General features: G+C 41.4%; 1 protein-coding gene across 2 annotated transcripts in view; it reads left to right on the top strand.

Moving 5' to 3' along the window:
- Positions 1–8,349: 8,349 nt before the first annotated feature.
- KDM2B (lysine demethylase 2B) overlaps positions 8,350–25,985 on the top strand; it is a 167,201-nt gene continuing 149,565 nt past the window's right edge. Inside the window, exons 1-4 of one of the 2 annotated variants that reach the window (XM_074973158.1) lie at positions 8,350–8,466; positions 9,746–9,890; positions 13,520–13,598; positions 20,655–20,701. In XM_074973158.1, coding sequence (XP_074829259.1) covers positions 8,416–8,466; positions 9,746–9,890; positions 13,520–13,598; positions 20,655–20,701 — 322 coding nt within the window. In that variant the 5' untranslated portion in view covers positions 8,350–8,415. The remainder of the gene's footprint in view (positions 8,467–9,745; positions 9,891–13,519; positions 13,599–20,654; positions 20,702–25,985) is intronic. The other variant, XM_074973156.1, reaches the window with a different exon arrangement.

Here is a 25,985-nt window from a genome sequence, read left to right as displayed (position 1 = left end):
ATGGTTTGCCCTTAAGGTTTTTTTCCTGTAAAATGTCTTACGCCCCACTGTTGTGCCATAAGTTATGCATTGGTTGGTTGCTGCCCTCCACCCCAGAGGGGGTTGCATTTCAGTACTTCCTGTGCATATCTAACTTTCACATCCATTTGGATTAAAAACCCTGTATAAGTGAAGAGTATTAACATTACTTTTTGCTCAGTTGTCTTTTAAGTCTGTAAGCACACATGCAAAGAAAACAAGTACAAAGAGCATTTTTAGTATTTCTCAACATACAGTAGTGGGATTGTTCAAGACAACTAATTGCAAAGTCATAAGTAGTACCCACGTAAAGATTTTAAATGAACTACCATGCCTTACTTAAAAAGCTGGTAACCAACAGGCTTTAAATGTTTCCTCTCCCACCTCTTCAAACAAGAGCTCTTTAAGGCTCTGTGGTTTAGTTTGTGGGGGAATCTTAACTGTAAAAATATATTTGGGATCAGTGCTCAAAGCCTATGAAAGAGCACAGCTCTACACACATAGATAATCTTATTATCTAGTAGCTTTACTTGTAAGTGCACACGGTTTTGGTTGAACCATAAAATATTAAAGCAGCATAGTTAATCACTAGTTTAGGCTCCATTTCCCAAAATAAATTTATTTTAAAATGATTGTGTTCTAATGTATGAGGCTAATGCAAAAATCTGAAGTGGACTAATGATGTCTGGAAAGGGGAAATTAATAGCATGAAGAAAACAGCTACTCTATGGGTGCTCCAGGGCTGGAGCACACACAGGGAAAAATTGGTGGGTGCTCTGCACCCACCAGTAACCATGCTCCCTGCCCCACCCCAGCTCACCTCACCTCCACCTCCTCCCCTGAGCGCGCTGTGTCCCCGCATCTCCTCCCAGCGCTTGCTGCCGCAAAACAGCTGTTTCGCGGCGTAACAAGCTCTGGGAGGGAGCGGGAACGCAGCCCTCTCAGGGAAGAGGTGGGGCAGGGGTGGGGATTTGGGAAGGGGTTTGAGAGGGGGCAGGGCAGGGGTGGAGGTGGGGTGGGGCCGAGCACCCACCGGCGTCAGCAGAAGTCAGCGCCCCTGAACTACAGAATAGTTAAGTCTGTCAGTTGTTCTAATCAACACTCCCTTACTATAGCTCTGTGAGCTATAATAAAAATAAAATAATTGTTCAGATAAACAAGACTTTAGTTCTGTTTAGAAGTTATATTCAAAGTGGGCTGTCTGCTACCATTTTGGATCCCCTAGGTGCAATTTTTGGGCGTTATGCTGCTTGCAGAATTGTGTGTGTGTGTGTTTACTACACAATTTCACAAATGTTTTCCATTGCCTGTAGTGCTACTTTTAGCTTACATAATGCAATTAAGAAAGTTAAAATAGCAAATCCAGCATGCTTACTTCCTTTGTGATTTTAGGTATATACAAGAATGCTTTTAGTCCATTGTCTCTCTAGTCTATCCCTCTTTTACATTTCACTTCAATAGGAAAGGTATTGAAACATACAATAATTCTTCACGCTGACGCACTGAAGCAGCAGTCCTTGTGTTTCATTCCCCAGCCTATTAATGCATGTTCATCTACATCACATCCACATTTCAAACAGCAAAAAGCCACCCGCATAGCCATTAGAACATAAGAACAGCCATACTGGGTCAGACCAAAGGTCCATCTAGCCCAATATACCGTCTTCTGACAGTGGCCAATGCCAGGTGCCCCAGAGGGAATGAACAGAACAGGTAATCATCAAGTGGTCCATTCCTTGTAGCCCATTCCCAACTTCTGGCAAACGGAGGCTGGGGCACCATTCCTGCCCATCCTGGCAAATAGCCATTGATGGACCTATCCTCCATGAATGTACCTAGTTCTTTTTTGAACCCTGTTATAGTCTTGGCCTTCATAACATCATCTGGCAAGGAGTTCCACAAGTTGTATGAAAAAATACTTCCTTTTGTTTGTTTTAAACCTGCTGCCTATTAATTTCATTTGGTGACCCCTAGTTCTTGTGTTATGAGAAGGAGTAAATAACACTTCCTTATTTACTCTCTCCACACCAGTCATGATTTTATAGACCTCTATCATATCCCCCCTTAATCATCTTTTTTTTCCAAGCGGAAACCTCCCAGTCTTATTAATCTCTCCTCATATGGCAGCTGTTCCATACCCCTAATAATTTTTGTTACCCTTTTCTGAACATTTCCAATTCCAATTTTTTTTTTTAGATGGGGTGAACACATCTGCACTCAGTATTCAAAATGTGGGTGTACCACGGATTTATATAGAGGCAATATGATACTTTGTCTTATCTATCCATTTCTTAATGATTCCCAACATTCTGTTCACTTTTTTTGACTGCTGCTGAACTTTGAGTGGATGTTTTCAGAGAAATATCCACAATGACTCAGATCTCTTTCTTGAGTGGTAACAGCTAATTTAGATCCCATCATTTTATATGTATAGTTTAGTTTATATGTATAACCCTACAAGCCCTAGCCGCCACCACCACATCCCTACAAGCGCTAGCATTGGCCTTTTAACATAAACTTAGTTTGATCTCTAATTGTTAGAGGACAAACATCTTTTACTTTAACCAAAGTATTAAAATTATAATATTGTCTACCTACATTTTTTCCTCCAGCCTATGTACAATAAACTCCAACTGGGAAAGAACAAATCCAACAAAGTTAGTTCTTTTACTTCTTTTCCTAACTGCTGGTCATTATAAACCCTAGCATTTCTCTTTCCATCCCAGCCTCCTCTTGAGGCGCTAATTAGAGTCAGCTGTGCTTAATTCACTCTCAGCTGGAGATGCCTCCCTCAGCTGACCCTGAACCCTTTCTGGGAATGAATGCATAAAAGCCCAGGCTGCTGTTTGATGTAGTGGGGCCTTTACATAAGGGCACAATAGGGATAGAATTCCAGGATCCCTTCCTGAGGGCACTGAAAGATCTGAACATCCCATCACAGAGGTGCACCTTTAATTCTGTGCCAGAAATGTACTTTTGTATGTCTTAGAATAGGGATGAACCATTGTAACCCTCCAGCATTCTTAATGAGGTACAGTATTCGGCACAGAAATAGACGTGTTCATGCCACCCTCTGCATAGCAGCTTTTCTATAGTATATTGTGAGCCAAATATGCAAATAGTTGTTTCCATTTGTTTCTGTTATTGTCACAGAACAAAACTGTGTTGGTGCAAAATGAAAATTAAAATGGAAGGTTTTGCATAAAAAGTATAACAGATAAGAAACTCAATAGACAGATGAGGAAAGGATTGTCAGCAGTCTCAAGCAGTGATAGGTCTAAGGCCATGTCTACACTAGCACTTATGTCAGCAAAAAACACCCCGTTGAGCACCATAAGTTTTGATAGCATAAGCACTCATGCACAGATGCTCTCCTGCCAACATAGCTACTGCCAGTCGTTGAGCTGGTTTTATTATGTCGATGGCAGAGGTCTCTCCTGTCGGGATAACACAGCTACATGAGCGCTCTTAGAGCGGCACAGCTGTATCAGTACAGCTTGTAAGTGTAGACATGCAGAGCAGCTCTCCATGGAAAGATGTGGGATGTAGCTTCGAGTTGCAATCACAGAGCTTCCTAAGTGGGAAAAACATTGATCCAGGGGTGGTGGAGCCTTCCCAAAAGTGGGGGGGTCAGGGGCTTCTGCCCCACTCTTTCCCCTGAGGCCCCTCTTCCCCTGAGGCCCCTCTTTTTCCCCTGGAGGTCCCACCCGCAGCCAAGTCTGAAGCCAGAGTGGGGCTGGGGAGCCTGTCCCGCTCCAATGGGGTTGGATGGGGCCAAAAGCAGCCCCCAGCCCTTGTCCCCGCCCCTCGGGCCCCCCGCCCAGGGCAGGTGGAGGGACCCAGGCTCCCTACAGCTGCCTGCACAGCTCTTACCCCGACCCAGCTCTGGCCAAGGGGCAGGGCCTGGAGCTGCAGCCCAGCAATGGTAAAAGCTGCACAGGCAGCTCTGGGGAGCTGGCGCGTGCCACAACTACCCGGGCTCCTGGGCGGGGCTCCACCAGCTGCTGGCCTGGCTGGGGGGTGGGGTCTCAGGGGGAAGAGGAGGGTAAGGGGTCAGGGTCCCATGGTGAAAAGTGGGAGGGCCATGGGCCCCTGGCCTCCCTGTTCTGGTGCCCCTGCATTGATCTGGTCTGGCTAGAGAGCCACAGAAGTATCTTTTCACATAATGTCCAAGGGCAGCGAAATGTTTAAACATCTGGCTTTTCATGTCCATCCACGCTAAGATGCCTGACAGGTAGTCCATAGTTTATGAGGAAAGGAAAAAGGTTTAAGGATCTGATTTTAGCAAAATTTATTCTATTTATCAGGAAACAAATATCCCTATGAGTTCAACAAGGGTGAAATTCACCCTGTCCCACGCACAGCCTGAGTAAACATAGCATTGACAACTTTCATGATTCTATCATGACTTGTGAGATAGCAGGTGTTTTTCTTAAAGCTCCAGCTCTTACTGTCACCTGAACATGGACAGGATGTAGCACATTGTGCACATAATTGTACTATAAATAATTTTACTAACGTTAACAAAAACAGATTAATTGTAGCCCATCTCCCAACAACCCAGCCACTCCATGACCATATGAATACATTCACTAGTTTGTTTTATTTTTGTAAAGGAACATTGGAATTGTTGTTCCAATGGCTCACCTAATCCAGTACCCTTGTTGATAGTGGTCAGAAAAAGGGGCCAACACTCTCCCCGCAGAGGAATAACCTGCCCAGAGGGGAAATGCTTCCTCACCATGAGGTTTAATATCACTTATAATTTTTGTTATTCCAGCTAAGGCAAGTGTTGATGTTCTCATCATTCATATAAATGTCCAATTCCTTTTTGGGTCCAAGTTTTTGATTAATTATAACACAAAGTGAAGAAAATATTATTTTATTGGTAAAATATATATTTTTTAAAAGAAACAAAACAAGTCTTTTATGAAAATATTTAGTTGATATGATGAACCATAAAACATGGTTATAAAATGTTAAAATCAATCATTTCTGTCTCAATATAAGATTAAAAAATATCAATGTTCTGATGCTGGAAGCCCACAGACTGAGACTTTGATACTTCTGAAACATCTTTACTTCCAGAATTTTAGTAACATGTGCTCTAGTTTCTCTGTAGGTGTGTGTTTAATATACTACTTGGTGTGTTTGCTTGATATGCCAAGAATTCCAGATTATATTGATCTGAAAAAAAAAAAAAAGAGAAAATTTCCCCCCTGTCTCTGTGGTATCTTATTGATGGACTTTTTGTAACAGGGACTTATTTATTTAATTGATTGATAGATTTTTTCCTGATGATTCTCTAATTACAGTTATTTATCCTGTACTCTACTACTCTGGTCCCAGTCCTAAATGCGTGCTTAACTTTAACCATTGTATTCCTGGCTTAAAATTAAGCCTGTGCATGCAACTTCAGGATTGGAATTTTAAGGTGGCAATAGATAAGTATGCATATTGATATATAATAAACATCACAACACCTCACAACTCTTCATGTATTCATCCACATAACATCTCTGTGGCAAGAAAGACCTCATTTTATAGATAGGAGCTTTTCAAAAGAGACTAAACACAGATCCCCAAAGGTATTTAGGTATCTAACTCCAAATAAATCAATGGCTGTTAGGGATCCTCAAAGGTATTTAGGCGCCTACCTCCTAATAATTTAAATGGATGTTGGATGCTTATATTCCTTTGAGGATGTGGGCCTGAGTGACTTGCCCAACATCACACAAGAAGTCTGTGATGGATCCTGGAATTAAACCTGTCTCTCATGAGTTCTAAGCCACATCTGAACAGTCTTTCCTCTCGCCATTTGCCATAGTTCATTGAGTCTTCAGTCTTTCTAATGAGACTGCCACCAAGGCCTATGATGTTGGCTTTGTGATGTGTTAGTTATATGTTTTGCACAATATTTTAATCTATCAATTAAAGTGTTAATTAACTGACTCTGTATGCAGAGGGGCTAAACAGGAGTCTATGTGAGTGACTGCGTTCTGTTGTATAGAAGTGCACAGAAACAATAAAGAACAAAAAGCTATTGCAACTGATTTTCTCGTCTAATTGGTCTGGGAACAAAGCTATGCAGAAATACTACTTGATGTCTGCTTGTGAGGTTTCTATTGGCTTCTAAACTGGTATGATAGTTGTTTAGATCCCTTACTCTTTGGAATCTTTTTTTTTTTCTATTTTGATAAAGGTTAAGCATTTTGTTAAGAAATGTCACTTAAGATAATTGTAATTCCTCAGTGTACAACAATGTGGACACCTGGGAACTGATCCAAAATGTCTACCTTGTTTTACACAGACCTCCAAACTGCCGTCAGAGGGTAATAACATTTGATCACTATCAACCTAATCCAGATTTGAACTGGTATCTTAGATGTGAAAAGCACTGGTTCCCCTTACCAATCCTACCATTAAGCAGTTCTCCTAAAGCACCGGAAACCCAAAGGCTGAAAAAAGAAAAGGAGTACTTGTGGCACCTTAGAGACTAACAAATTTATTTGAGCATAAGCTTTCGTGAGCTACAGCTCACTTCATCAGATGCTGTAGCTCACGAAAGCTTATGCTCAAATAAATTTGTTAGTCTCTAAGGTGCCACAAGTCCTCCTTTTCTTTTTGCGGATACGGACTAACACGGCTGCTACTCTGAAACCTGCCAAAGGCTGAATGGGTCCTAAGTTTGTTAATATGAAATGGAGCCTTTTAGCACTACTTGAAATGCCAATCTAGCTTAGTTCAATAGTACTTGAAAGTTGTTTTCCTGTGATAGCTATTTAGTAGCCTATATTAAATAATTTATTACGTAAGGAAATTGTTTAAATATATTCTGCTACAAAAAGGGTATTTCAATCTCATAAAAGCATTTTAATAAAGCCAGCAAGAACTAAAAATAATAGATGCTACTGAAACAGAGCTCCTAAAATAAAACCCATCTTTTTTATTGTGTAATTTTCTTTCCTTTGTAGCAGCATATAGACCAGGGGTTCTCAAACTGGGGGTCGGGACCCTTCAGGGCGTCACGAGCTGCCAGCTTCCACCCCAAATCCTGCTTCGCCTCCAGCATTTATAATGGTGTTAAATATATAAAAGAGTATGTTTAATTTATAAGGGGGGTTGTACTCAGAGGCTTGCTATGTGAAAGGGGTCACCAGTACAAAAGTTTGAGAACCACTGACTACACCTTCCAAACCCAGAATGAATTTTATAAACCCTCTCCCAAAGGACAAGCATGTTGAGTTCCAGGGTCTACAGAACTGTAACTGGCAGCAATTTCTAAAAAAACACATGCCCATCTGAAAGAAAACGTTAAATACATTAGTGCAATTCCTTTTAAAATGAAAGCGAGTAACTTGTTGCTTTTTGCACTTCCCTTGTTTTATTGCCACTGATCAGCCCTTAAGAAAGCAAACTTCTGTGGAGACAGGCATGGGTTGATGTTATTTTGCAGAGAGAGTTGTGTGACTTTTTTCTGAGTATAGGTTTCACATGCATTTCCCATTTTTGTGTGCTTTGTGCATGTAACATGTTTCATGTGCATGTCTTATAGTCATGCACCCTGTCTCTGTGCCTCTTGTCTGCAAGTTTATCTCCATGTGTCTAACGTGCATGGTCCCATGTATGTGTCATGCATCCTAGGTGATTTTGTGCATCTTTCGATATCTTTTGTGCGTGTGCCTAAGGATAGATCTGTCTTCTGTATGTTTTCATATCTGCATCAGTGCTGTGCATGTTGGGAGGTGTGTCTTGTGTTGTACATGTGTATGCAGGTCCCCGTATGTGCATATTCTATGCTTAAGCATATCTGTACACCTGTTAATGTCTTCGTATGTCTTGTGTGCATGTATGTGTGGTTGCAAGTCTCTGTGTGAACCTGTGTACTTTGTTTTCTCCTCATATTACAGAGTGGCCGCTGCCTCCAGCCCCTTCCAACCCCTGACACTCCAGCTCTCCCCATAACAAACAGCTCAGTGAGTCAGCGCCTGCGTGCAGTGCCTCCTCACACTCGTGACCTAACAACAACACACCAATATGAGCAGCCAGCCAGCAGCGGCGGCGGCAGCAGCGATCTTTAGCGCTGGGTGCAATCTGGTCCCCCCCACCCTGCAGACGCCTCCTCCCCCGGGCCTCCCCCCCTCCCCGAACGCGATCGGCAACAATGTTTACGTTCCGGGGATTATGACGCCTGCGCCCCACTCCACACTCAGTGTCTGAAAATGGTTCCTTAGGACTTTGCAAAACGCATCGACTCCCCCTCCCCTTCCCTCCCCCTTCCCCAAAAAAGTGCTGGTGCAAAATTGCAAAACTTTAGAGAGACCTGGATGGCTTTTGTTTTTCCTCCTCCCCATTTGGGCCAAAAAATGCAGGACAGGAACTGTTGACAATTAAGTGATGAAACTCTCCAAAAAAATGGAGGCAGAGAAAGACTCTGGAAGAAGATTGGTGTGTAGCTGGCTTGTCTATTTCCTATTTGTACATTTTAATTGATTTTGCTTAATTATTTGCAAAGGGAGAAATGCATGTAAAAATGTAGGCAGCAGAGCTACTTAGTTTGCAAGAGATCAGCTTAAACACTTGGGAAGGGGGTGGAATTTAAGTGAGGGGAAGGAGAGGGTGGGACAATACTCTTTTTTTTTCCTGTTGGTGAAGGATTGTACTGATGAAGTGTGTGTTTTTCTAGGGCTAGCTGCTGGGGGGGATTTTAAATATATGTACAGAGAGAGGGAGATCTGGATTGTAAAGTGCTTGGAATTGAGCAACCCCAATGGAGGCAGCTGGTGTATTTGGTTCCCCAAAGGGAGCTAGCTTTGTGTACAGCCAGCCCTCCCTTCTGCAGGCGGGTGTTTGCATGCGGAGTGTGTTGTGTGTGGTGTGAACGTGCGGTTCTGCCTTGTGTCCCTGCCGGAGAACCAGGGGCTGCTGTTAACAAGTTACACGCTGGCTCTGGGGGAAGCAGCAACAGCAGCACCGGCCTCTGCTGTTTTCACCCGGGCCTACTCCATACACACCCCTCATCGTGCATTTAACTCATTCCTGCCCTTTCTCCCTTGATTCCCCCCTCACTTTTTGTTCCTTAAACTGCACAGCTTGTGATTGAACAGAAATAACATGTGGATCATTGCGGGCGGGGGGGGGGGGAAGAGCGCAAATAAATCATAATGTTAAATAATGCAATTTGTTTTTAACTCGTGGCTTCCGGTGTGACTATGGAAACACTTGGATTATGTAAATACTGCAACCTGAATAGCGTGTATCAGAGTAAATGGAGAATTTTGTGCGAAATAAGTTAGTTATATCTTACACAAATAATAACATGATCGGAGACACGATGTGTTAACAAACAAATACTGCCTGCCGTTCACTTTTTCACGGTCTTGCAAAGTGCAGCAGTGCTGGGCTTTGAATTAGTGATTTGTGTAAATCTCTTCACTTGTTTGGCGTTTAGAGATATTTCTCCCCCCCCCCAAAAAAAAAAAATTAGTGCAAGGGTTTCCTGTAGCCAGACACCTGGTGCTTTGGGTTAGTACGGTGTTATAAGGAGAAAGGGAGTGGCGATTCTTCTGTGCTCAAGCTCACGTTGTATAAAGTATTGTTAATTTTGCAGCCTTGATCATGATTTTTCCCAGACCATGTTTATCCAAATATCCCCAACGTTGATACATTTTTCCTTCCCCAAAGTCCACTTCCCACCCCGGTCTATATAATTTGCTTTGTTTTCTAGCGATCTATTGGTAGAAGGAGATACGATGAGAATGAGGACCTCTCGGACGTGGAGGAAATTGTCTGCATCAGGAGTTTTAATTTGGAGGAGAAATTAAAGACTCAAAAGTATCATGGAAATTTCGTGCGTGCCATGGAAGGGAAAGGTAAATGCCTGGCTGTCTCAGGGATGAATGTGTTTGAATTGGTGGGAGTGGAATGGGTGGGTGCCTCTTCTTTGCTTTGATTGCTCTAGAGAAGCTGGTGGTGTCTCCACGTGCAGTTTGTGGTTTGTTTCGTATTTCCCGCCTGCATCCCCCATTCCAGGGAATCCGGTGACGAATCCAGGCCGAGCAGCAGGGGAGGGGGTAGAGGGATGGGTGTTTCACACTGGGGCCCTAGCTTGGACCTAGCCAGGAAATAAACACATATATGCGTTTCTGTGTGCATTTCCTCTGTAGTCAGAGGTGGGTACGGGCGTTGGGACTGCTCACATCATTCCCATGTAACCTGGTCACGGATGTGCAACTTTTTGCTTTGACAATGACATGAGTGTATCAGGATGTTGCTTGTAGAGAAACCCCAATGTCTCTCGCCTCCCTCAGCCTAGCCTATCAGCGTGACCCCAGTTCAGCTTCCCATATTTTAGGGAATCAGGTTCGTGGAAAGGAGCCGCAGAAAAACCCCAGCCCCCACTCAGCCTCATGGTGATTCTAGCTTCTCCCTCTCCGCCCCCTATTGAATCAAGGTCCCATTTGCTTCCAGTTTGTCAGTTTCAAGGGATTCAATTGAGATTATTTGGTTATCTAGCATTAGGGGGTTTTAGAGTAAATAACTTCTTTGTGTTTATATCATATATCAAATTAGAGTTGCCCCTCCAAACTACCTGGATTTGCTTATGTGACTTAGCTACAAAGTAATAAATAATCGCAGTCAGCCAGTGCAGCTAGCAGCTCTCTTGCCTGCTGGGAAGGGATGTGAAGGGGATTGGTTTCTTAGGGGGATCAGATGGATTGAGGGCTGCTGTTGCAACTGGTCAAGGTTATTTACTGTGCTGTTACTAAAAATGACACCAAATTCCACTTCTCCTTTCAAAATCCAACCTCACTGGGGACACCACCGTCTGAACCGGTTATCTCAGTAATGTCCAATTATTAGCTTTGGCTGTATTTCTCATCAGATGGCAACAGTAATTGAACCACTAATTTAATTTAGAATATTTTCTTCTTTTTCCAAAGCTAAGCCTTGCAATGTACACTTTTAACTTGCTTCAGAAGAGCCATTTATGTGGTGAGGGAAATCATGTCTGCCTTCTTGACAATTTATTATTTTGTGGGGAAGTCTCCCCCTCCAACACCTGTTCCTTAGCTCTAAAAATATTCAGTAATTTTCCAGAGGGGGATTGGATTCTACTTTTCTCTCCAAAATTCTTAATTTGCTTTCATTGCTACTTGCTAACAGTATTACAATCCACTATTTCTCTTGCTTAGCAGCTTTGAGACCTCTGGGTAGCTTTTCCCCTTCTAGGGAACTTGAAAATAAATGAGTGTCTTTTGTTACTTTGTTTTGGTCTATGTCTACTTTGTTCAGCCCTGCAAGAGATTTGAATGCTTTGTTGAGTCTTTCTAAATACCTTTATTTGCTCCATTTTCATTTTTGCCTCTTTAATTTTTCTATAAAATCAAGAGTTGAATGTAACCAAGGCAAAAATATTAAATTTGCTGATCCTGCTACTGAGTGAGAGTAGAAATATCAAGATATCTGATCACATGGAATTGGTTGAATATTCTTAATCATCTGCTTCCTTGTTTTTATTTTTCATGGTAGCACCTCTTTGATCCCTGGCGAGGAATGTGGGTTGAAGGTTTTCTTCAGAGGTGCTGCAAAGCTGCCGTGTGATTTTTGGCCTGAACACAGAGCCTACCAATGCTACTTGTTCACTAGTGTAATATGCTATGTATCTGCTGTCTGCTTCCTGAACTAATATTTATCCTTGACACCCCTCACCCACTCAGATTTTGTGTCTTGAATGTAGAGTGCCGTACTCAAAAGGGTTTTTTTTGTTAATTTTTTACTAAAGCCAAATGAATATTTTTAGTATTAATGCATTGATTAATAAATTATGATATTTTTGCTAATGGATAAATACTTTTTGTGTCTTCCATTAGCTGACTGAAAAATAGATTATAGAAGCTGTATTCTGATTGTTCTAAAAACAAGTGCAATTATTAAAAGTTAGTAAAATAATACTAAAATAAACAATGGTCTAATTTGACAGCTCTAGGTGGGGATGCTTTATCCACACTTCTTGCCACTGTTAATTGAATAAAAGAGGAAAAGTGTTGTAAAAAGAGAGGTTAAGAAACAAGTAAGAAGGGGAAATTAGTACTGATTTCCCTCACCCCCTTACAGTTGTTCTGATAGTAAATAGACACAAGGTGTATAAATCTGAGGATGGTAAATCTTGTGCAGAGTCCCATGAAGGATGTTCTTAGATAATTAAATTACTTAAGCAATTAAAAGTGGTTATGTATATGATGTATAGATTGGGTGTTTAGAACGGTTACATTTGGATGGCTGAGGAGACAAACGATACATGTTTTTATTTTTAAGCTATTTACATGTTTATTATATACAAGACATCCTTTAGAGATGACACATAGGATTTACGCTCCTTTATGGAAGGAGGATTACAGATCACAGGTACGTGCTGTGTGGCCACTTCTAGATTTAATTTCACTTCTATGGCTGCAGAATCCAAATAGACTATGGAGTTCCTGAAGCCCCCTTTATTACCCCTCCCCCATCAGTGCTTATCACTTTTTCACTAGTCACTGAATCACGTGCATCATTGTTTCAGGTATGACATATGGCATTTCAAACCATTGCGTATAAACATTAACAGTTCAGCTTAATCCTCAGAATGAAATAATAATGTGATAGTGGTCAGTGTACAGACAACCAAATCTGTGTCCAGTGTTCTAGTTATTTTGGCATTAAATTAATAATTTCTATTGAAAAGAGATTTCCTCCCTCCCTCTCATCACCTTACCTGTGTCAGAAATTACAATAAAATTTCCAGATTATAAGATCCATAGTGCAGACACACACCTGCTTAACTTTAAAAATGCTTAATTTTATAAATGGAAAAGATCTGTGTAGCTCGAAAGCTTGTTTCTCTCGCCAACAGAAGTTGGTCCAATAAAAGATATTGCCTCACACACATTGTCTCTGTAATATTCTGGGACTGACATGGCTACAATAAAACTGCATATAACTTTACAAATGTAAGTAGTCCCATTGAACTCAGTGGGACTATTCACATGTAAACTAATATGTGTGTAAGTGTTTGTAGGATCAGTGCCTTACACTGTACTGCTGTAAAGCCCAATAGAAACAGTATATTTCTTAAAACCCGAATATATAGTTTGAGCCTTAAATTTGCTCTGAATGTGCCAGGCCTCTTAGCAGTTACTTAGTTGTGAATTTGCTGTAAGTGTTAATTCAGCATTTTATCATAACCAGGGCTTCTCAACCTAGGACAACTGAGAATCTCTGAATGCATTCTGCTTTATGTGCATCAGTGAATAGGAAAAATAGAGAGCAGCTGGGAGAGTATTGTCAATCACTCAGATTTTGCTTTTGACCTAAAAATGTTCACTCTCTTTGCAGTTCTCTTTAAGTGATAGTGAGCTTTTAATTTCGAGAAATTAAAATGGTGAATCTTGAAAAAATCTAGTGTGAAGTGAGAATGTCATTGTAATTGATTATGTTTTTTATTCAAATATTCAAACAGATTTTACTTTTGAGTATGTGCAAAGAGAAGCTCTCAGGGTTCCCCTTCTCTTCAGAAGTAAGGATGGACTGGGAATTAAGTAAGTTACAACAAAATCTTACTTATTAGTAAATGTTTACAAAATTATAACTTTGCACTTATATGGTCTTTCATCTGAGGAACTCAAATGCATTAAAAGCATTAAGCCTCACAACACCCATTGGAGGAGGGTAGGATGATTATATTTAATTTACACATGAGGAGGTTGAGGCAGGGAAAGGTTAAGTGGCTACAGTGTGGTTGTACACGCTGTCACAGAGGGAGTCAGGGACAAAGGTGGAAACAGCCCAAGGTTTCCAGCTCCCAGTCTGTGCTCTAATGACAGGATATGCACTCTTCCAATTTTGACTTTTACGTTCTATGCTGTCTCACACAGTATAAACAAGCTGTCAGATAAGTTACAGAATCTTTATTACTGGTGAAGCCTGAAGATTGAAAGAATGCACTATGATTTTCAGCTGGCAGGTGGAGCTTGCAGAGGCAGTGGTTAGAAAAAACATCTTTTGGATTCTGAACTGGATTTGGAAATGTTTGGGAGAGAATACATAGGGAGTCCCATGATAACATTTGTAGACATTTTTCTGACTTGAATTTTTCTCACTTTAATGCTAATCAAAGGGAAGGAGCATGTGTGCCCCAGTCTGCTGTGATGAGCTTAAACAGTTTCCAACAGCCAGACTTGACTAGCCAGTTTCTCTGACCCTTACGAACTGCTGATATCATTCTGGTGTCTCTTCCCTTTTCTAGTGGGAAGGCACTTGGCTAACTGATGCTGTATTCTGTTTCCCCCTCCTACAACACTAAGCACATCATGTGTGCAGCTTCTTCCAATAGATGGAATTCATAGCTAGAGGCTGTCAGAGTAAAGAACTGGGGCTAGATTTTTAAAGAGTCTAGGTAATTTTTGATGTGTAAAATAGGCACAAATCAAATCTGATAGATTAGGGCCTAAATGATCCATTGGAGGGGTCTGGAAGGGAATCTCCACTGGACAGTTGGTCAGGTGTATTGATTTGCCTCTTAGGGGAAATCCCAGGTTCTAATGTAATTTTTATTAAAATGTGCATTGATTCACGTGTGAGCTTGAAATAGAATTTCTTGAAGGAAGTGTAAATATGTACTTGGGATTGACTGCCTTTTGGTCAAAAGAATGTTAGAAATGCAATTTATATTCATTTCCAATGCTAGGAGTGAGATACATAAGTACATTTTTGTTGTTCTGTATTCTGTGGAATAATATAATTCCATCTCATCTAAATGTGCACTTCTAAGTATCTATATTTCTTTTTGCCAAGAGTAGTTGGTATATATATATATAAACATACAAAAAATTGCATTAAAATACTATGTGATCATATAATTAAAAGCTGTATCATAATGCATATGTACAAGAGGGCCAAATTAGGGTGGCACAGGCACCTTAATTCTGGCATTTCCAAATTTTTGAGTGCTTGACTTTGCAACCTTTGTACTCTTTTAATGTAAGAGTGTGTGTGTGTGTGTGTGTGTAATTTCCTAGGTTTAAAAAAACCACAAGTAATAAAAACAGAAATTCCATCAAGTAGCATCGTATTGACACCAACATGGATCTTGTCAGGGTTAGAATCTTTAGATCCACCACATAGACCTTTGCCACTTTAGCTAATGAAGTAATTTATAGCGGTAGTAGGTTGTCATCCTTTATGTAGACCAGCACTAGAGGAGGATAGGACACTTCACCTTGGGTTTCACAGATATTTGCTGTAAGTGAAGGAATGGTGAGACTCAAGAATTTTGGGTTTCAGTCCGTGCTCTGGAGTGGACTGTGCTGTAGTGGGCACAGACTCTTCTGGTCTGTCGTCTTAAGTGAGACTCCTTCTGCCCTTTCCCACTTCTGGCTCCTCCTCCAGATTCCCCCCCCCCGTCCTGCTCCTTGGTTCCTCATCTGATCTCTCTCTCTCCCCTATGCTTCCAGTCACTCTCCCCTCAGCTATGTTCCCTGTCCCCAATGGCTCCCAGTCTTAATCTCCCTCCCTGGGATTCTCATCTAGTCTCAGTTTCCTCCCCTGCCTCCTTATCCTAGTTCCTTTGCCCAGCCAGTACCAGTCTTCCCCCTGTAGCCACGCTGCTTGTCAGATGTGTCTTCCCCCCCTTCTTTCTTCTGCTTCACTTGTGCTCAGTCCTCTTGCCCAGCCAGTCCAAGTCTCCCCCCTCAGCTTCTCAGTCTGATCTCCATCTCTGCCCTTACTCACTGGCTGCCTGGACCCTGCTCCCTTACTCCTCCATTTCCTAGTCCCAGTCTCCTTGCCCATCCAATTACAGTCTTCCCTTTCACCCGAATTCCTGGTCTCCTTCTTTCTCACTTCTGGTCCCAGTTTCCATCCCTCTCTGTCCCCCAGATTCCTTTTCCCAAACTGCTTCCTCTGCAGGCCCATCTCTTGTTCCTTCTGCATTCAATTCAGGAAGCTTCCCTTTCTACTTTCTGGGCCCAGAGGGTGGAGTATTGAGAGCACAGGAGAGAGAGGCTCCTGGCTCTCAGGTCAGGTGCCTGGATTCACAGCAGCCCAGAGCTGCAATTGCAGGGTAACTCCGGCTCAGCCCTGTTTTGGATCATGACCATTATGGATGGAATGTTTGGGGAATTTAGCTGCTGAAACCTAGGAAGTCTCTACTGAGCATGTACCAAACTGTGATTGTTTTTCAAAGTCTTGTAACTTGGCCAAATTTGGGGAGATTTTCACAGCAGCAGAAAAAGACACTTCTGATACAAAGGCCAGATTTCAAGTCCCTGCTCCAAAGCATGGGGGCACAAGACCTTTTTTAAAAAAAAAAAAAAAAATCACCAGGATTTTTTTAACATAAATAAAATAACCATATTTTTCTCTAGCCTCGTTCTCAGAAATGGCTTAACCATTTGAGCTTAAGTTATCAGGAAAAATTCAGCCTGAGGCAGACACCCAGCATGGAAAATTTCAACCAAAATAGTTAAAAGTTCAGCAAAGTTATAACCAAGTGAAAACAGCGTCTTATAATGGGAAGTATTGGGCAACATTAATAATAGTTGGTGTTGCCAGCTCTGTCTGTAATTCCCAAAATATTTTTTACAAGATTAGAGTCAAGATTTTAGCCCCAGTGTTGTCACCCAATCCACGTTTAGATAAACACATTTGTTGACCTACATTCTCCCTGCAGTGTCAAAAGATACAGTGTTGTTTACTTCCTGTCCCAAACTCTTGGGTAGCATTGCTGTATCTTGCCCCAGAGGAGGCTGTTTTTTAGTAGTTTGGTAGATGAAATGATCCCTATTTGCAGTATGCCAAACACTTTGAGATGAAAAGATATATTTGTGTGTGTATAATGTGTTAATATGACACACACTGTATACAATAGTTTTAGATCTATGTGACATTTAGAAATAGTTGTTGCTATGTACTTCCAATTCTGTTTGCTGTTAAACAGCTTGCATGTCTGTGGCTGGCAGATCTACAAAGTGTATTTGAACAGTTCTGTTGCCATGTATGGTTGTCCTCTTGAAGAGCAGGAAGTGTGGTAATTGATGAGGAGATTATTAAGAATGAAAGTAAAGTTAAAAAATTACCTTGGTGTTTTTCCATCTCATATTTCCAACCATGATGAGCTATTATTTCTAGTGGTCAGAAGCAGGAAATACAAGTCATGATCTTTTAGCAGCCGTTGTCTTCCTTAGGGAGATATTTGGAACAATTAGACACTCCCATGATCATTGGCAGTTGTAAGATGATTGTAAGTTGGAGAGATGGTGCGTCTGAAAAGACATATTGTCTCTTTTAACCATCTGGCAGTCATACCACATTGTGCTGCAATTAATCAGAACTCACAAGCTAACCAGCCTTGGCACAGGTCAGTACATGAATTGGAGACCTTTCTAAGGAACACCTACAACGTTTCTCGAATGCGGCCACCAGGGTTTTTTCTTGCGGCCAAAGCCTCCTGGGTGACGATAGGGGTAGGGGGGAAGCAGTGGCCCTTACCCCATTCTGGAGCCCCAAACACTGTAGGAGCAGAGAACCAGTATGTGTTCTCCAGCTTCCAAGGGGCCGTGGGGCTTGGCCTTCAGCCCTGGGGTGGTGGGCGGCAGGCTCTAGCTGTGCAGCAGTGGGTTCCGTTCCCCAGCCGCCAGGCTTCGGGCTTTGGCCCTGGGATCTCCCTCCCATGTTGCCGCTGGCCCCACTGCCTCCTCCAGACCCCAGCTGTGCAGTGGGACCCCAGGCTCCAGTCCCAGGCTCACCCCCGCACCATTGCCCTGACTCCCACTTCCTCCTATAGCCCTCCACCCAGCCCCCCATCCGACTCCCCATCCAGGGCTTAATTTGTCCTCCAGCTCGCTGAGGCTGAGTAAATCTGCTGTGAAAAGTGACATTAACAAATGTATGACTATCTGTTTTCACAGTAGCAGGCTTACTAGCTGGCAAGCGTGAAAAAAACAACAACCAAAAAACCAAAACATGCAAAGCATATTATTTGTGTTTCTATTCTGTTTAGGTCCAGTAAAGAATAGAGACAACTGTACATTATTTTTATTATTGAGTCTGCAAAACCCTACCAAAATAAATTACAGTGGTTTGGACATGTATATTTGCATATTTATTTGTTTTTCCTAAAATTAATTAAGTATTTTAGGAAAAATCGTCAGAGTGGCCACACTCTGAGGCCACCAAAAAATTTGTTGTGAGAACCCCTGAAGGTGCTTCAGGAAGACATATTAGTGACTGATAGTTGGCACTCTACTCTGTGCATCTGTATCAATACACATCATATTATTCAGGTACTGTTTTGTTGGAGGTGACATGTTTTGTATGAAACAGAAAACTGAAACTGAACGCTTACGGTCAGTACAGATCCCAAGGATTGTATTTTATGTTGGTGTGTTAACCCTAATGTTAGGCCAAATTCAAAGTCAGGTAATTACATTCTGCCTCCCTAATTTCTCCTGCAGTTTCAGCTGGATACGTTAGTCTTCTCTCTCTGCTCTAAACTGTTGTATAGTGTTTCTGTACAACTGTGTTCTATCCCAGGAGTGGCTTCATTTTGGTGTTCGGAAAAGTGATCCCTATATATCCTTTACCAAACTCATATGGTTGTGTGAGTTTTGTTAATCTGGGCCATGTCTACAGCTGTGCCGACGTAAGAGCGCTCCTGTAGCTGCGTTATGCCGACAGGAGAGAGCTCTCACGTCGACATAATAAAACCAGCTCAGTGAGCAGCGGTAGCTATGCACACAAGCACTTATGCCGGCAAAACTTATGTTGCTCAGGGGTGTGTTTTTTTTCATGCGCCCGAATGACAAAAGTTGTGCCGACAGAAGCGCTGGTGTGGACAGCGCTATGTCGGTGAGAGATGCTCTCCCACCAACATAGTTACCGCCGCTCATTGCAGGTGGTTTAGTTATGCCAGTGGGAGAGCTCTCTCCCGTTGCCATAGAGTGGCTACGTGTGAGCCCTTATAGCGGTGCCGCTGCAGCAGTACAGCTGTGCTGCTATAAGGTCTCTAGTGTGTAGATGTGGCCTCAGTGCTTTTGAAGCACTTTGAGATCCTCTTTTACAAGCTGCAGTATAAATGAAAATGATATTGCAAAGAAAAAGTAGCTATTCTCTCCCTCCACCCAACCCCACTGCTGACATTCTGGATTTGTAATCAGACTTGACAAATGGATGGTATTTACTGAGGGCACAGATGGTACTGGAAGTCTGTGGAGCTGCAATTTGTGCCACAGTGCAGGGTAAATCAGTTGTAATTGTGCAAGGGCTGAGCATAGCATCTATGGTGGGTGGAATAGGAGGGAAAAGGGTACGTTTGGAGCAGCAGGGATTTTTGTTTCTGTGGCAGCATATCAAAGCTTACAGAGGGAGGTATAAGCAGTCAGTGGAGATGGTGTAAATTAAAGCTGGACTTCCTAGCTGTAAACCTAGCACGAAGTGGGCTCCACAACATTGACCACTCAGTTTGCGTTCAGCACTGTGGAATTTTCACTCTGGCACAAGACATGGTCAGGGGTTGTAGAGAATAACAAACCAACTCTAGGTGTCCTCTCCAAAGTACTGAGCATGTAGTTTCATTTTGAAGGGAAGGAGGATATTCCTCCACCTTGTCTGTTTCTATAAATACTACTCACTGGTGCTAGGGCAGTAGGAGTTCTTAGCAGATTGGGTTTGCCCACTTGCCTCTTAGTCAGGCCTGTCTTTTATTTTATTTGTTTGTGTATGATGATTTATACAAATGCTAAAAAGGGCACCTATCCATATGCACTAGGTGCCTTATATCTACAAAAAGAAAAGGAGTACTTGTGGCACCTTAGAGACTAACCAATTTATTTAGTCTCTAAGGTGCCACAAGTAGTCCTTTTCTTTTTGCGAATACAGACTAACACGGCTGCTACTCTGAAACCTTATATCTACAGTGTTTCTATGTTATGGGGTCAAGTGCACCAGTTTAAAATAGTCACCTCAAATCCCCTTTGTCCTCAAATAGTTCTCCTCTTCCCCATTCTCAAGTGTTTGGGTAAAAATCTGAGCCTTGCAAGTGAACCCTGAAGGTTATCAGATTGGGTCTGTTTCAGACAAGGAAGATAGTGAATTCCACAGCTGTGGGGCCCTTGCAGAGAGAATGCAAATCACAGGAACAAAAAGATAACACTTACCTCATGGGGATATTGTGAGGGTTAATTGTTTGCAAAGTGCTTGAGATGGTCAACTGGAAGGTGCAATAGAAGTGTAGAATATTATTGTGTTTTGTCAAAAGACCTGACCACATGTAATTGCTGCTAGCAGGATTCTAGCACAGGCTCCCCACTTGTGAGCAGAGACAGTTTTTTGGTACTAGTGCTAATCAAACTAACCTCAAAAAGCCAATAATGTGTCGTGATACCACTCCCTGTCTTCCCCTGTCAAAAACAACAACAACAAAATCTGGCCACACTGCTCAGAGAAACCATGCTTGATCCCTGCTAGTAATAACCTTGTGTATTAAAATATCCACAAATACCATAATCTTATTTCTATTTTATCCTTGTAAAGAAAATGTGGTCACACTTTGATAGCATTTAACATTGCTTTTTTTTTTTTCTTTTTTGCAATTATAGAATGCCTGACCGGGATTTCACTGTCAGAGATGTGAAGCTATTAGTGGGTAAGTTATTTTGAATTTACTGAACTAACTCTATATAGTTCAGTGTTGCTTTTAAATATTAACTTGGTGTAAGTGCCCAGATATGTTTGTAGACACATGTGATAACTCACAGAATCTGGAGGAGGCATGGAGAAGCAGTTCATAAATGAAAAAGGAGAAAAACCTTATTAGCAATTGTGCAGACCAAGCTGTGAACCACATGCTGTATAAATGGCCTCTTGTAAGTAAGGTGAAAGCTTTACACTAACAGGTATCAGATACCTGTCCTCCCAGCCAAATGGCACCAGTAATTAACTGCAAATACATTTTTATCTTGGAAAGCAACAGTTTCACTTGTTGAGCTTGTTGCTGTGATTGGTTGAGCAACTGTTTTTTTTAACGCACGGTGATAGCCATATCACCTTGTGCTGTGAACTCCTCATAAGCTTATCCTGGGTTAGGCTGGGTCAGTGCTTTGATGGGAATTCTTTAAGAGAGATCAAGTGAAGAAGCTTAATGAAATAGCTTTGGTGATTTGATAGGTGGCACTTTCCCTCTGAATCAGTATTGAATTAGTGCCCTCTGATTGTCTTCAAGAATGCTGCACTACTAGAGTAGGGTTACCAACCATCTAATTGTGCAAACCCAAAGATCTTTGCCCTGTCCTGCCCCTTCTCCGAGGCTCTGCCCCCGCTCACTCCACCCCCCCCCCCGTCACTCACTTTCACCAGGCTGGGGCAGGGGGTTGGGATGTGGGAGGGAGTTTGGGTGTGGGCTCTAGGCTGGGGCAGGGGGTTGAGGTGCAGGAGGGCATCACGGGGTCGGCGCTTACCTTGGGCAGCTCCGAAAGCAACCAGCTAATCCCTCTCGCAGTGGCTCCTAGGCGGGGGGCAAGGTGGGGTCTCTGCCTGCAGGCACTGCCCCCGCAGCACCCATTGGCCACAGTTCCCAGCCAATGGGAGCTGCGGACTCAGCACTCAGGGAAGGGGCAGCTTCTAGAGACCCCCTGTCCCCCAGGGGCCAAAGGGACAGTACTGGCCATGTCTGGGAGCGGTGCGGAGCCAAGGCAGGTAAGGGAGCCTGCCTTAGCCCTGCTGCCGCGCCGGACTGTTAGTGCCCAAAATCTCCCAGTTTGGCTGAAGTAGCCTCTGGGAGATAGAGTGTGATTCCAGGAGACTCCCGGTGAAACCAGGATGGTTGGCAGCCCTATGCTGTAGGTGCTGCCTTTTGAATGAAACATAAAACCAAGATCCCTGTTGTTACTAACAATTCCGTGGCAATTTTTGTAAATTGGTTTAATAAAAGATATTACCTCACCCATGTTGTCTCTAATACCTTGACATGGCTACAACAACACTGCATGCATATAAGCTAGATACTAATGTTATCTAAATCCCACTGCACTTTAAGAGAGATATGTTATTCTTTACTTATTTACTTTACTTACTAAATTATTACATGGTAATACTTTGTCCTGTTAAACATTTGTTGTGTGTTATCCCAAAGCTGCTGTATTTCAGTGGTGGGTAAAGTGGTCACATAGCTATAATACCTCACAGGAATGGTTCATATTCTGAAATATTAATTATTGTTAGTTATTAATTATTTGTATTGAGGCGGTGCCATAAGACCCCACATTTTGAATCTGTTTAATAAATACTTTACCCCAGAATGCACACTTGCAAAATTACTTTTGAGCTAAACAATAAGAATATAATATTTAAGACTAGAAAAGAATCTAACCTATTTAAAGAGAGAGAGAGAGGCCTCAGTTTTCCCATCTACCAAGTAGAGAGTAACCCCGCTTCACAAGCAAAACTTCATTGTGTCAATTAATTAAGATTTATAAAGGGCTTTGAGATCTCTCTGTATAGAAGACACTGTGTAAGTGGAGTGGGAAATATTATTTTGATGGCTTTATTAGAGCACATCTATGGTCTATTCATTGTTAGAATAAAATAGGAAACATGAAATCACGTAAGAGAATGAGGGAGCTCTTCTTAATCTCATGTTACTTAGACTGTAAATTCTTTGGGGGCAGAGACTGTCTTTTTGTTCTGTTTGTACAGTGCCTAGTATGACATGGTATTGGTCCGTGACTGGGCTTCTAGGTGCTACAAAAATACAAATAAATAATATTTTAGCTGCTGAGAAAATCCACACTTCTGAGGTTGTACATAGTTGAATCTCTTCTTTTGTGTGTCAGAGGCTTAAAGCAGGTGACTTCTGTTAATGCTAGTTGGTTGAACCCCAGAATAAGGCTGTGTAGATTTACACCAGAGCTTCTGATCTGCCATTACTCTGTCTGAAACTGGTGAAGTCACTGAACTGGTTATGTGTAGAAGTTCTGGGAGAAGTGTAGTGTTGCGTAACAGACTGTTACGTAGAAAAAACAATGTAAGTGGGAGAGTTGTCTCTTCCCCACGATTGATGTCTCTGAAAATGTTAGCGGGCAGAGATTCCTGTTTATATTGGCCAGGAACATTAGCATGAGAATGAACAGCAAAGCAGGAGGATGTTTACAAATAATATTCCATTTTGTAAATTAATGGAATGGGAATAAAAATAATAGTCAGTTTGAGAATAACTGGTGTGAGAAGCATGAAATTTCTGGTGTGAGAAACATGAAATTTCTCACAATTGGGTGGAGTGGTCTCTGTATACACATCATGTCAAACTTGGAATATTATGTAGTAATCCTGTTGTTATATTTGGATAAGTTCCTTCTACAGATCCCAAGCCTAACCTATAATTTGGTCAATAACATTGTCTCCTATTGTTTGATTCTTTGGTATCACAGGTGAAAACTTGATTTTAAAAAATTCCATCTAAAAATGTTTGCGGAATCTGCATGTCTGCAGCTCATATCTGTCAATTCAAGTTTTTATGACATTCAACATCCATCACAGTAATATCTGAGTGCCTTACAATGCACGCAGGTCCACATTCAGGCCTGGTGGAAAAAGGTGCAACTCCATGGACTGTGGCTAATTTGTAAAATATGTATGAATAACCTCAGAAAGTTCTAAGCTTGTGGTTTTCAAACTTCTGTATTGATGACCCCTCTCACAAAGCAAGCCTCTGAGTGCGACTTTCCTTATAAATTAAAAACACTTTTTTTATATTTAACATTTATAAATGCTGCAGGCATAGCGGGGCTTGGGAGTGGAGGCTGACAGAGATTTATACGAAATACTGTTTCAACTCATTTATCCAAGATTTTTGGCTTAGTGTGTATGGTGTATTTTCACATGAGATCTTAAAAAACTGAGTTCACGTCTGATCTGTGTGAGAATTAAAGACCCATGGAACTTCTTCTTAGAGTTGGTGTGTCCCTATGTCTTTGGCAAAAATCCCCCACCCTTGTGAATTTAGAGGTGGTTGCATTTCAGTAATACTGTGTGTACAAAACTTGTGAAATGCCCGGGGGAGCCTTCAGGATAAAAGGATGAGAAAAATTATTTATATCTTTGTCAAAAGAATATTTTGTAAAGACACTGGGTAACGTTTTTCAGAGCACCTAAAATAAATCACATTGAGTGTTAATGGGATTTTGGTTCCTAAGTGACTTAAATGCCTTTGAAAATCATGTCCTCCTGTTGGTTTAAAAATCTGATGTTATAAAGAAACTTCTTTATCTTCCTTACTAATAACTCCTATGCTTGGGATTTCCAAAGGGACCTAGAAGAGTTAAGTGCCTCAATCCCAGTGAAATTAATGGATTTGGGTGTCTAACCCCTTTAAATCCCTTTTAAAATCCCAGCCTAAAGTATTAAAAGAGAATTTTAAAAATCCAGTTGACTTGTCACTCTTTTTGCTTCTTGTTTATTCTTTGCATTTCTCCCTTCTGAATGACAGTGAAGCTGGTGTCACTCTTTTGTGTATAGCCAGTGTCACTTCTGGTACATAATGTTGCAATATTTGCATTTCATTATTTATTTATTTATTTTTAAACAACTGTGTTCAGTGGAATCTTAAAAAAATACTGTGGAAATATTATTATTGTTTTTGGGCTTCAGAAAACTGTTATAACAAAATGTAATTATTGTCCCCAATTTGACGGTTTTAACATTTGTCTAGAGACTGTGTGTGTGTGTGTCTGTGTGTGTGTGTGTGTGTGTCTGTGTATATATAAATATTACAATTTTATTTTCAAAGAATGACCACTTTAAATTAGAGAATTATAATAATCGTTCTAACTAAACATATTTGACTACTAACTCCAAATGAATGACATCTCAGATACTCTTTAAACCTGAAGGCAGTGGATTAATTTCAGTGATTGGAATTTGTCTGATTTGTGAAGTGGCTGTGAGCCAAGAGTATAAATGGAGTGAGGGAGAAAAACAATTGGCCTACTTAGGAACTTCAGACAATACTTAAAAGAGGAAAAACTCAGCTATAGTTTAATAACTAATAGGACCTTATAACTTCATTCTGTAATGCGGATCTGAATGCTAGTTCTGAAGGGCAGAATGTCATTGCCATTTGTCATAAAGTGCTTTACAGTTTCAAGAAGAGTGTTAGCATCTACCTAATTCTCTTCAAACTTACTGTTTAAAGGGGTAAAAAATGTTGTTTTATTTTCACTTAGTTATTGTGTTCTCTTCATGAAGTGTGTTGAAAAACTTTGTTGCTTTTGTCTTTGCTCACCAAGGAACCATTCAGAAACCTATAAAAGGGTCTAACGCCCTCTTGAATTAAATCCGTGCATCTAGATGCAACATTAAAAACTAGACACGGCAAAGCACTAGAAACTGTATTGTTGACAACAATCCTGCCTGGGTCCCAGGGGATGATGGACTAGATGGACCTAATAGATCTCTTCCATCTGTGATTTCTGTGAGTCTATTAACTCTTGCAGTCTTGGCTGCAGCTTTTGATCTCAGAGCAGAGGGTTAAAGGAAAACCAGATGCCTATGTTCACATTCCTTTACTTTCTTTCTTGGGAGCAGATGAACAGACAGACATGACTGTACCTAGATTTTGCTTCTGATTTGGCATTTGAAATGCCAAGAAATAGAATTTGAGCCAAAAATCTCAGTTCCAAAAATCTCAGTTCCAAATTGAGCATTTAAAGAAATATGAGTAATGGCTTGTGCCTCAACTGTGAATTTATAATTGTGTTTTACTGACACAGATAAAGGGAGAAACTGTAACATAAGATCCTTGACATTCTGAATGGAAAGGGCCTTTTAAATGGAAGTCTGTGGCCCCTGCAAGTGCAGGTTAAGTCTTCCATTTTGTCTTTGATTAGTAAGACAGACTGCACTCAGTCATGTCTGCTGTAAAGAAAGTCTTTATA

The sequence above is a fragment of the Natator depressus genome, chromosome 15 (assembly GCF_965152275.1).
Source record: "Natator depressus isolate rNatDep1 chromosome 15, rNatDep2.hap1, whole genome shotgun sequence".
In the NCBI taxonomy this organism is placed as follows: Eukaryota; Metazoa; Chordata; order Testudines; family Cheloniidae; genus Natator; species Natator depressus.
Note: the sequence above shows the minus strand (reverse complement) of the source record. Positions and strands in the feature narration are given on the sequence as shown.